This window comes from Schistocerca serialis, chromosome 2, assembly GCF_023864345.2.
Source record: "Schistocerca serialis cubense isolate TAMUIC-IGC-003099 chromosome 2, iqSchSeri2.2, whole genome shotgun sequence".
NCBI lineage: Eukaryota > Metazoa > Arthropoda > Insecta > Orthoptera > Acrididae > Schistocerca > Schistocerca serialis.
In genome coordinates this window covers 705,600,318-705,613,691 of record NC_064639.1, presented here as the reverse complement: position 1 = coordinate 705,613,691, position 13,374 = coordinate 705,600,318, and the positions used below count along the sequence as shown (strand labels likewise).

The 13,374-nt window shown below is 38.6% G+C and overlaps 1 protein-coding gene across 1 annotated transcript in view; it reads left to right on the top strand.

Moving 5' to 3' along the window:
* The window catches only part of LOC126457859 (uncharacterized), a 93,441-nt gene that overhangs the window by 46,300 nt on the left and 33,767 nt on the right, over window positions 1-13,374 (top strand). Inside the window, exon 4 of the mRNA XM_050094505.1 lies at window positions 8,494-8,625. Coding sequence (XP_049950462.1) covers window positions 8,494-8,625 — 132 coding nt within the window. The remainder of the gene's footprint in view (window positions 1-8,493; window positions 8,626-13,374) is intronic.

Below are 13,374 nucleotides of genomic sequence, written 5' to 3'. Positions count from 1 at the left end.
TGCTCAATGGTTTCTTCATTTGTGGCGGTAAATGGTCGTCCGGCTCCTTCATCGTGTGTAACCTTTGTGTGACCATTTCGGAATTTTTCAGTCCATTTGTAGACACTGCGTTGTGGCAAAACATTGTTCTCGTACTGTACCAAAAGTCTTCGATGAATTTCGGCCCTTGATACGCCTTCTGACCGTAAAAAATGGATCACTGACTGTTGCTCTTCTCGGGTGCAAATAGACAGTGGAGCAGCCATGATTAACGGCACGGCGGCGATAACGAAACTAACCTAGCAGCTTGAAAATTGCAAAGATATAACAACAAATAAACAAATCATGCGTCATCAACGTAAAATAACAGTACTACCAAAATGAACAAAAATATAACTAAATTGTGGATAATAACTGACTCACTTTCGTAGAATTCATAAATACACACATCACAAAAAGTTTAGCGCCACCTCGGTTCCAGAACCTGTGAAGCAAACTGGAATAGAGATCAACATAAACATCATTTCTGCCCTTTTTATTGCTCATGAAAACCACCATACAGCGAGACCTTCAGAGGTGGTGGTCCAGATTGCTGTACACACCGGTACCTCTAATACCCAGTAGCACATCCTCTTGCATTTATCCATGCCTGTATTCTTCGTGGCATACTATCCACAAGTTCATCAAGGTACTGTTGGTCCAGATTGTCCCACTCCTCAACGGCGATTCGGCGTAGATCCCTCAGAGTGGTTGGCAGGTCATCTCATCCATAAACAGCCCTTTTCACTCTATCCCAGACATGTTCGTAAGGGTTCAGGTCTGGAGAACATGCTGGCCACTCTAGTTGAGTGATGTCGTTATCCTGAGGGAAGTCATTCACAAGACATGCACGATGTGGGTGCGAAGTGTCGTCCAAGAAGACGAATACCTCATCAATATGCTGCCGATGTGGTTGCACTGTCGGTTGGAGGATGGCATGCACGGATCGTATACAGGCATTACGGCGCCTTCCATGACCACCTGCGGCATATGTCGGCCCCACATAATGACACCTTAAAATATCAGGGAACCTCCACCTTGCTACATTCACTGGGCAGAGTGTCTAAGGCTTTCAGCCTGACCAGGTTGCCTCAAAACATGTCTCTGACGATTGTCTGGTTGAAGGCATATGTGACACTCGTTGGTGAATGTGATGCCAGTCCTGAGCAGTCCATTCGGTGTTGTTGGACCCATCTGTACCATGCTGCTTGGTGTCGTGGTTGCAAAGATGGACCTTGCCATGGACATTGGGAGTGACGTGCATCATGCAGCCTATTGCGTACAGTTTGAATCAGAACACAACGTTGTGTGGCTGCACAAAAAGCATTATTCAACATGGTGGCGTTGCTGTCAAGGTTCCTCTGAGTCATAATCTGTAGGTAGTGGTCATCCACTGCAGTAGTAGCCCTTGGGTGGCGTGTGCGAGGCATGTCATCGACAGTTCCTGTCTCTTTGTATCTCTTCCATGTCTGAACAACATCGCTTTGGTTCACTCTTAGACGCCTGGACACTTCCTTGTTGAGAGCCTTTCCTGGCACAGAGTAACAATGCAGACACGATAGAACTGCGCTATTGGCCGTCTAGACATGGTTGAACTACAGACAACACGAGCCGTGTATCTCCTTCCTATGGAATGACTGGAACCGATTCCGTCTAATAGGCGCTGCTCATGCATGGTTGTTTCCGTCCTTGGGCAGGTTTCGTGACATCTCTGAACAGTCAAAGTGTCTGTGTCTGTGATACAATATCCACACTAAATGTTTGTCTTCAGGAGCTCTGGGAACCGGGGCAATGCAACTATGTTTTTGATGTGTGTATAATAGATGATTCCATCTGAAATTGCCTCATTTCAGTACAATTTCCTGCTCGAACCTCACTGATATTGATGATATTATTTGATCACTCCCACATGTCTCTGATGAACATCAGTAAAGGTTAACGTTCGTCGAAGCAATACCGGCCAATATATAGTCACTTATTTGACTGTATGCGCGACTTTGCGCAGAGTGAGTGTGAATTTCTGGAGACTTTGAGCTGTTATGTTTCAGGCAATATTTTGTTGAAAGTAATGAAATTTGGCTGTCTTGTATAACTTTATATGTTCTATCCCTTAGGGATTAAAGATATGACCCTAACGAAGGTGAAGCTTGCCATGTAGTAATCTGACAACACAAGGTTATCAGACGTAAAGTTTCATTTATTTAGCACTTTCCAGTACTGAACAAATTATGTGCAAAGTTGATGATTGTGTGAAAAGGTCAAAACTGCAGTATTTTCAACCTGATTTTGCCAAAATCTACACTCTGTAAAACTTCTGAAACTGGGCTCATAAGGAAATTCATGGTTTTAAGTACAAAAGATGGATTTGATTATCCAGTGCATGCTAAAGTGCTACATAATTTGAATCAATGTTTGGTGTGAATATCACAGCACGAAAAAAATTTAAACGTTGGTTTCTTATATCTTGTAGATAAACGCATGCTGAACATGAAACTTCATAAGCAATAGGGTGGCAGCATATGGAGGTGGAATACAAAATTTCATTCACCAACTATTTTCCAATATCTACAACTTTCTCAAAAATATGACTATTTTTATGAAAAGGTGAAAATATGGCATATTTGACACTTCTTTTACCAATACTGTTTTCTATTGAAGTCTTAATACCTGTCCCATTCAAAATAATGTGCTTTAGCCCCCACCCCTCCCCTGAAAAGTGGATTTGACGTCCAACATGAGTCGCAAAAACTGAATAAATCTTTTTGTATAAATATATCTAAAAAGAAAGATGATGAGACTTACCAAACAACCTGGCAGGTCGATAGACACACAAAATTCTAGCTTTCGCAACCAACGGTTGCCTCGTCAGGAAAGAGGGTAGGAGAGGGAAAGACGAAAGGATTTGCAACCGTTGGTTGCAAAAGCTAGAATTTTGTGTGTATGTTTGTGTTTGTTTGTGTGTCTATCGACCTGCCAGCGCTTTTGTTTGGTAAGTCTCATCATCTTTCTTTTTAGATATATTTTTCCCACGTGGAATGTTTCCCTCTCTTATATTCATATCATTAATTTTTGTATAAATATACACGTATATGGCAAAAGGAGATATCAAAGAAAGGAAAAGCTTTCAAGAAGAAAGATGGCAGATAAACGGCATGGTTGCCTGTACGAGGAAACATAATCAATGTGTACTGCTTGACTCAAGCTCAGTTTGTATCAGCAAAGTTTCTAATGACTCAATACATTTTGTTTCCAGAGTATCTAGTGCGGCCATGCTAAGTCTGGAACTAGTGGAGTTGTTACTAGACCATTACATTGCCTTTATGTATGATAATGAATGCTGCATTGGCTTGCCGGTATTGACATATCAAGGGAACAAAATTATACACTGATATTATTTATGCATCTCCAAGGCCTGGCTCATTCATTTATTGGCCCAAAAGACAGGATGCTTGTTGGGTACCAGAACACTACCTCATTTCCACAGTCTGTTTCTTCAGCATTGTCACTGGCTGACAATATCAATTTCTAGAAAATGAACTACCAGAAAGCAGCACAAAAATTTCAAAAAATGTGAAGTTCTAAGTCAAGAAGTTTAAAACAAAACTGACATTACATTTTGCTTGCTGCCTATGTGAGATACTCCGCAGATTTGTGAATCAGAGATAAAGTTCTTAGCAAAGGCTTTGTAAGCAGAGAGATACCAGCACAAGGCTTTGGCATCTAACTTAAGAAACCAAATTACAGGCTTGGGAACCTAGATGAAGATACCCATCTGTGGCTGTTATTGCACAGCTATCGGGCATACCCCAACGGCAGTGAGGTTGACAGTTCATGTTCTTGAACTGGTAGTGACGTTCCACCATGGACCATTGCAGTACGTTACTTGTCAGTTTAAAAATTTAAAAATGCAGACTACAAGCAACAAAACACTATCAAAACGTTGGTGCAGTGTAACTTGTTGCCGCGGTACATTCCCTCAAACTTGTCCATCATTTTCAGGTATTGTTAGTGCACATTGGAAAATCAAATGTGGTTTTCTGAATGCTTGAAAACATTCTTTTTCCAACTGTGATTAGTTTGAAATCTACTGTAGTAAACAGATTTTCTAAAAGTGAATTGAATGTGATCCATTTTGTAATTTTTACAAAAATTAAGTTTGAAGTGATGTTGTAGACATATGGAATATGAATATGTTGCATTGGAAAACCTTGCACTGCTTAGTTGTTGTATCCAGAGTTTCACGTTTATCATGCCTTTAATTAACAAAATACACATAAGAAGCCAACGTTAAAACATTATTCACAGTGTGATTTTTCCGACTATTTTGCTTCAGTTTATGTAGCATTGCTAGCTCAACGTGAAAATAAAATCCCCTATTCTAGCACGGTTTACATCTACATCTACATGGATACTCTGCAAATCACATTTAAGTGCTTGGCAGAGGGTCCATCGAACCACCTTCACAAATCTCTATTATTCCTATCTCGTATAGCGCTTGGGAAGAATGAACACCTATATCTTTCTGTACGAGGTCTGATTTCCCTTATTTTATCTTGGTGATTGTTCCTCCCTATGTAAGTTGGTGTCAACAAAATATTTTCGCATTCGGAGGAGAAAGTTGGTGATTGGAATTTCGTGAGAAGATTCCATCGCAACGAAAAACACCTTCCTTTTAATGATGTCCATCCCAAATCCTGTATCATTTCCGTGACACTCTCTCCCATATTTCACGATAATACGAAACGTGCTGCCTTTCTCTGAACTTTTTGATGTACTCAATCAGTCCTATCTGGTAAGGATCTGCGCAACAGTATTCAAAAAGAGGATGGAAAAGTGTAGTGTAGGCAGTCTCTTTAGTAGGTCTGTTACATTTTCTAAGTGTCCTGCCAATAAAACTCAGTCTTTGGTTAGCCTTCCCCACAACATTTTCTTGTGTTCCTTCCAATTTAAATTGCTCTTAATTGTAATACCTAGGTATTTAGTTGAATTTACGGCTTGTACATTAGACTGATTTATCGTGTAACCAAAGTTTAACGTATTCCTTTTAGCACTCATGTGGATGACCTCACACTTTTCATTAATTAAGGTCAACTGCCACTTTTCGCACCATTCTGATATTTCTTCTAAATTGTTTTGATCTTCTGATGACTTTATTAATCGATAAATGACAGTGTCATATGCAAACAACTGAAGACAGCTGCTCAGATTGTCTCCCAAATTGTTTATATAGACAAGGAACAGCAGAGGGCCTATAACACTACTTTGGGGAACACCAGAAATCACTTCTGTTTTACTCTACGACTTTCCGTCAATTACAACGAACTGTGACCTCTCTGACAGGAAATCACAAATCCAGTCACATAACTGAGACAATATTCCATAAGCACACAATTTCACTACGAGCTGCTTGTGTGGTACACTGAAATCCAGAAATATGGAATTGATCTGAAGTCCCTTATCAATAGCACTCAGCACTTCATGTGAATAACGAGCTAGTTGTGTTTCACAAGAACGGTGTTTTCTAAACCCATGTTGACTGTGTGTCAATAGACTGTTTTCTTTGAGGTAATTCATTATGTTCAAACACAATATATATACTTAAAACATGTACTTTCAAATGAGACTGGTTTTGAAGCTCCAGTAGAAAACAGTATTTGTGAAAGAAGTGTCAAATGTGCCCTATTTTCACCTCTTTGAAAAAAACTGTCATCTTTTCAGTAAATTTGTACATTATTAAAAAATAGCTGGTGAATGAAATTTTGTATTCAACATCCATGTCCTAACAACTTATTGCATATTAAGTTTCATGTTCAGCATGTGTTTACGGCATGAGATATAAGAATCCGAAGTTTCCATTTTTTCATGACATTATTTTGTACCCAACTTTGATTCAAATTATCTAGAATTGTTTGTGCACATTGATAATGAAATGCACTTTTTTGTACTTAAAACAATGGTCCACCTAATGAGCTCAGTTTGGCAAAATGAGGTCAAAAAATACTGGATGTTTGCCCTATTTACAAAATCGTCAACCTTGTACTTAATTTATTCAGTATTGGAAAGTATTACATAAATGAAACTTCATATTGAGGAACCTTGTATTATTAGGTTGCTAAATGCCAAATTTCACATTCATCATAGTCATACCTTTAGTCCCTGAGAGATTAAAAAGACAAACTTTGAAATTTTTTCAGACAATGTTGCCCAAAATTTCCTGCCTGTACATGGTTTGTAAAATTATTTTGTTATTATTCTTAACAGAGTGCATAACATTGTACAAGATGGCCAAATTTCATTTCTTTCAACAAAATACTACCTGAGACATAACAGCTTAAAGTTCCAGGAAATTCATGCCCAGTCTGCGCAAATTCACACATGGAGAACAAGTGACTATACCTTGCCTAGTATTCCTTTCACAAATGTTAAACTTTGCCGTTATTCATTGGGGACATGCAATTAAAGCAAATGTTAAACTTTACCGTTATTCATTGGGGACATGCAATTTCAGTGAAATCCATGATGGTCAAACAGAGACGCCTAGGTGAGTTGACATGGAATTACCCTGCAGTGTTCTTTGGTTATTGCAGCTTTTTCTGTCTCCTCAGGTAATATGACTGTTACACAGTTTTAGGACCTTGATGATATTGAGTGAGCAAGTTTTTGTTTGAAGGTTTTGCCATCATTATAAAATTATTAAAACAGTCTGAGAAGTAAAGTAGAAACAGATTGGAACGTAAACTAACAGGAAGAAATAAAGCAAAGTGGATTTCATTTCGTGACAGCATATGTTATCTTGGTGGAACTATATGTAACTCACTGGTCACATACTTCAGTGAATGTTTTCTGACAGTGATAGAAAGGGTAGGAACTAAAAATGAGCCAGCTGTTGAATATGTATTAGATTAACTTAGGAACTTATTTGAAGATTATAACCGCTCAACAAAGCACAAAATCACTGTAAACCAAGTTTTTTTTATACAAATCCATATGTGTCAAAGCTCTGCTAGGCAAATCAGACTGAATGCCACATATAAATATTACCAATTTGAGATGAAAGGTGAGTGTGTACCTGTCGGCTGGAGCAGAAAAAAATAGAGTAAGACCAATGTTCGCAGAAAAAAAAGATTTGACACCAGCTTCCAGAACTTTTAAAAAATCGTATGTTCACTGCATGCCAACTTTATTGTAACTATATATTCACAGTCAGCGTCCTCTTTGCTCTCAAAATGTCTGCATTGTGCACACAAAAGTTTTTTATTTATTTATGTATTTTTGGGTTAATGTTAGTATTTCACCAAGTCTGAACTGTATAAACTAACAATTATTTATAGCTGAAGAAGCTAAGTCTGTACAAAACAATGAGCTGCCTTAATCAGTTCTTGCATTGCACTGCATATACAGTACTATCGAAGAGAGAAATAACAAGTGATATCTAGATAGTGTCTGTAGCTGTAGCCATGGTTATCAAGAGTGTGCACAGTAGAAATCCAAATAGGATTTATAAGTGTAGTCCAGAAAAAGCCAACACTGTTGTAACCGATGCCAGCAATAAATGTGAGAACTGCGTGAAATGAGCATAAGTGAAGAATGACTGATGGTATGCTGCCTTTCCAAACAAGTTGTTATGATACTTGCATGTTATCTAGATGGTTAGCAGTTGCATATCTTGCTCTATGCCATCCTACTTGAAAGACTGTGTTTCCATTATTTTATCTGTGTCTACATGTACATCCACATCTGCAAACTACTGGGAACTCCATGGTTCTGGGTACTACTCATGGCACCACATATTTGGTTTTGTCCTATTTGATATGGATACCACATACTTCTGGGATGGATGACATAAGTGTTTTGTTGGGAACTTCCTTTGTTCCTCTTTGGCTCTGCTGTTGATAGTTGTATAACAGCGAGCTTTGGTCCAGTTGTCATATTTTTGGCATTTGGTAAGCTTGTCTTTTTGTTTGAGAACCATTGTTGAAACTTTCTGAGCCTCCAAATTTACTCAGTGTTGCCATAAGTTTCAATGTGAATTTAATGTACAAGTATGAGGAGTAGTTTTTTAAAAAAATTCTTTATCCTACACCACGAACATTTCACTTGACTGTGTTAATTCTAAACACTATCTTGTGGGCAACATTGGAAATGGTAAGCATTGTGAAAAATATATAATTCTTTGAACTATTCTTTCACTTTTATTATACTTTTATCTTTACTTCCCAGAAAACCGTACTGTAAACCAACAATTAGTACATTACACGGAAGCATGCTTACAACCCATTTATAATTGTGGGTTAAAAGCATCCTTTTGTTTGTGCCTAAATGTGATAAAATCAAGTGCAATTATATGTAGATATAGTGAATAAAGTTTAGATTTTGGTAAACTAAAAGTTGGGTAAAATCTTCTATTGACAAAAGATAGGTAAATATGCACTACTATAAGTGTTAATATCTTTAATCATTTTCATTACTTTTCAGATTGTTGCTTTAGTTAATGAACGTCTCATTAGTGGGAAACTTTACATTGAGATGTTTCTACTGCCAAGCATGCATGAAACAGCAACAACAAGAGAGTGGTCTAGCCTTTTAATTTGGCTTCAGACTTTACACGTAAGTTTTATGTTAGACGCTCCATCTTTAAGGTATTTGATTATATTTAGGCGTTTTGTGAAATTTTATTATTATTATTATTATTATTATTATTATTATTATTATTATTAGTGTCAAACCAATAACTCCCACACCGATTCCTTACATAATTGAACTCCCATGTATAAAACAGCTTCAGACATCAGATTACTGTAGAAATGAATTAACATGTTAAACATTTGATGTTAAGCTTGTAAAAGCTTTCACACATCTCAAACACTGGAAAATCCAAGATGGAATGTAAGAATATTAAAGAAGGAAAGTTGCTACTCACCATATAGCGGAGTTGCTGAGTCGCGATAGGCACAACAAAAAGATTCACAAAAGACACACACACACACACACACACACACACACACACACACACACACACACACGCATGCGCAAACACAAACACAACTTGCACACACGTCTGCAGTCTGACTGTCCTTATTGGCCGAAAGCTATTATTGCGTGAATCTTTTTGTTGTGCCTATCGCGACTCAGCATCTCCGCTATATGTTGAGTAACATCTTTCCTTCTCTAATACTTTCAACATCTCGATGTTTATGATTTACTATGAGCCGTACACTGATATAATTTTGCAGGTACATTCGGTGGTATATGTGGATACTGGAGGCAAAATGTGTTGCAAAAGTAATAAAGTAAAACATCCTGCCTGATGCTGAAGTTTTATTGGATGAACAGCGAAATGTAGTAAACAAGAAACTCTTTTCATTTCATTGTTTTGTGGGTATGTCAAAAAGGAAAAATTTTGAAAATGTTTGCAATTATGCATAAAGTTTACCAGAACTTGCTAAGTACTCTCTTTCTCAAATACTCGACGGAAATTGTGTGAGTAATTCACGTGCTGTGAATTACAGTGCCTCAAGAGACGTACACAATTTCTAACTTTTGTTGCCTCTAGAAGACATTAGACAGGCAATGTTCAACTGGTGCCAGGTGACCATTTTAGCTGTTTAGCGATATAGATTAAAGTGATTTGCAGAAAGCAATAGATACAAGTAAACTTCTGCTGCATATCTTTAACTCAAGATACTTAGGAATCATGTTTGATTGTTTTTCATATATTTGTTATTTTGTGTGTATCTGAATGTAGCTGCTCAGTGGACAAATTTATTAGTCATCTGTTTGTTGAATCACTTAGTGGTGTATAAGTAATATAGAAGAGAATAAAGGTTTAAAGTTTTGCTATGTGCCTACTGCACTGATTGCCTCCCCAGTTTGAGAATATTGAGAAAATGAAATTTGTAAAAGGGAAATAAAATTTTAGAAACAAAGTGTATTCCTTAGAATATATGATGTTAAACAGTACCTCAGCTGTTGGCAATCAATAAGTTGCTGTCATGAATGCCCAGGAAACTGTTTGTGGGATTAGGTATAATGTAAAGCAGGGCCGGCCAGAAATTCTGCACGCGTGCGGTGCTCCTGCACATGTGCAACTTCCAGGTCACAGCGAGCACGCCGCAGCCATCAGTGTTCATGTAGTGCACGTTTCTACGCACAGATGTCGCTTTATCCACTTGCTGGGATACTCGGTACCGGCGCATTCTAGTGCTCTTTCCACAGCTTGCAAGCCAACCGTGGGAAGGTATTTTGCATATTAAACATTTAAAATACTGTCACAGTCTACTCATTGAGACGTCTACTTTTATGCTAACAGTTTTTACCCAGTAAGACAAGTAATACAGTTAACAACCGTGGGTTTTTATTAAGGCAGCTTGACTGACGGCACGTAAATACACGTAATGTTTTTGATGTAGTATTTACGAAAGAGAGCACTTAGTGACTTCCAACGAACCTTATTCATGATTTCAAATAACATGAAACTAATGCAAGGTTTCCTATAACTAATTCTCGGTGCCCTCAGTTAGACCCACATAATTTCTGTCTCACTGACCTCTGAACAGAATGATAACCCCAGATCTCTCGATGATCACCTGTTATTTCTATACCGTTATTGCTATATCTTTCATCTGTTCCGTCTGAAATTTGCATAATAACTGACAATTAGATGAATGTTATGTTTTATCAAGCTGAGTGTAGCCCTTCACACATTAAAAAAAAACCCTAAATGTAAGTATACATTGGAACAATCGGTTTAATGACCAATTTTTCTGATGATAATGTAACATGGAGCAGAATGAGGCAATAATGCACAGTTAGTAAACAATAATTTTTAATTACGAAAGGAATAAATCCAAACACGTTTATCCCTGGTCATGAGAAATGATATAGTTAATATCGGGCACAAAAGCACGGCTCATTGACAAACGCAAGCAGTTGCGAAGATTTTCGTCACTTATGCTTGATGGAAAGATTGATTTATTCATTTTCATCACCAAGAAAAATCTTTCACAAACATGGACATAACTCTCGCGGCTTCTCGGTGCAGGCGTGGAAATTCTTGTTGTGAAAAATTTTCGTAGAATTTTTTTGTACTTCGCACTGCAAAGAACTTGTCCTTCAGTCTTGTATTGCACTGTAGGTCGATCAGTTCCATCTGTAGATCATTCGGAGCATCTTCAACTAACGACGAGAACGGTTGAGCAAAGAGGCGAATGACGGGAGACATACTCGTAACATCTGCAAATTGTGCTCGAAATTGTTCCTTAACTTTTACAATTATTGACACGTATTCTTGAAATCTGGCACTTTCATGGACCAGTCCAAGAGTCGGGAAATGTACAGTGTTTTATATCAATAGCTGGCTCTCCCAAAGTGCAAGCTTCCTTTCAAAGGCATTTACTTTTTCTAACATCTCAGAAATTAAATTATTTTCACCTTGCAAACTGATGTTCAGGCTGTTCATGTGAGATGTAATGTCCACGAGAAATGCAAGGTCCGATATGCAACAAGGGTCTTCCAACATAGGTTCACTTTTTCCCTTCTCATGTAAGAACGTTACTATAACCAAGCGTAAATAAAAAAATATTTTCAGCATTTTACCTCGACTGGACTTCGGTATAGTAAGGTATGTCGCCGTACTCCGCTCCTAATTCCTCCAAGAACTGCCGAAACTGGTGATGCGTAAGCCCATGTGTCTTCAGATAATTTACAGTACGCACAACAATTTGGATGATGTTTGCTAATGTTACTGATTTTGTACAAAGCGCGTCTCGATGCAGAATGCAGTGAATTCCATACGTCGTCTCATCTGTGCGCGCTAGCTTTTTGCGCATCTGTGCTATGAGTCCTCTCTGATGACCTTGCATTGATGGTGCTCCATCTGTGGTCACTGAGACTAACCGATTCCAGTCCATAGCAACACCATCATTCGCTTGCTCGACAGCTTGGAGTAAGTCCGCACCTGTAGTAGTCCCTTTCAGAGGTACTAAGGCCAAAATGTGCTCTGTTACACAAAGTGCGTCATCGATACCTCGTATGTATATCACAATCTGGGCTGTATCTGTAAGATCTGTTGTCCGCAGCTCGTGGTCGTGCAGTAGCGTTCTTGCTTCCCGCGCCCGGGTTCCCGGGTTCGATTCCCGGCGGGTTCAGGGATTTTCTCTGCCTCGTGATGACTGGGTGTTGTGTGATGTCCTTAGGTTAGTTAGGTTTAAGTAGTTCTAAGTTCTAGGGGACTGATGACCGTAGATGTTAAGTCCCATGGTGCTCAGAGCCATTTGAACCATTTTTGTAAGATCTGTTGCTTCATCGAGTGCAACAGAGAAAGCAACAAAGTCTTTAGCCTTATTTATTAGCTGCCTGTGCACATCGCCGGCAATAGCACTGATACGTCTTGTCACTGTTTGTTTGGATAGACTGATTTCTTGAAACCTGCTAATGTTCGTGGGACACACAAGTTCTGCAGCATCAATTAGACACCCTTTCACAAACTCCCCTTCGGAAAAGGGTTTCCCAGGTTGTGCAATTCTTAATGCGATTTTAAAACTTTTTGCAGTGAAGATTTAGTATGGTTGTCATTCTGGAAAATTGAAAACAGTACATTGTACAGCGTACAGTAAAATAGACATAAATGTAACACAAGAAACTAAGTGTTCAAGAAGTATCAGTTACTTTGACATACAGTAAAATCGAGTTGATGTGTCTTATCCATTTTCTTAAGGACATTTAATTTTGCTTGCCGTTCTTCACTGTCGAGTACACTACACTCATCTTTGTGATATGTATTGTAGCATCTTTTAATTGGGAACTTACGCTAGCCGCCTATTATTCGGCGGCACAACAAACACTGAGAGTTTTCGCCAACGGCTACAAAAAAAGAATTGCAGTTCCCAGTCATTTTTAAATGACTGAGAACATAGATCTCGCGTCCTTTACTTTTTCACAGTACCTGCCAGTTCTCAGTACTTCTGTGTTAAGGTAATGGTCAGCAGGGGTAAACAAGACTGGGTATGTTGCGTTCTTGCTTGTACCACATAAACAGGGAAGTGGAGCTGCCGCCGTTCATTTAGGACACATGTCGAATAACAGATGTCGCTGTCGCTCGCTGTGGCACACGTGCACACATGTGCAGCACTTCCACACGTCTGCACACTGTGCAGCTTTTGGCCTGCCCTGATGTAAAGCAATTAGACACATACGAGGTATATTCAGAAACTTCTGGAACATTCATAATTTCATGCCAATGGTGTTTTGGAGCGAAATGCAGTTGGCATCTGCACATGCCTGTGTTTAATGTGTAACTTCCAGAAGTTTCATAGTTGTATGTCCAGTAGTTATTATTCAATGCTGTGTTGACATTGT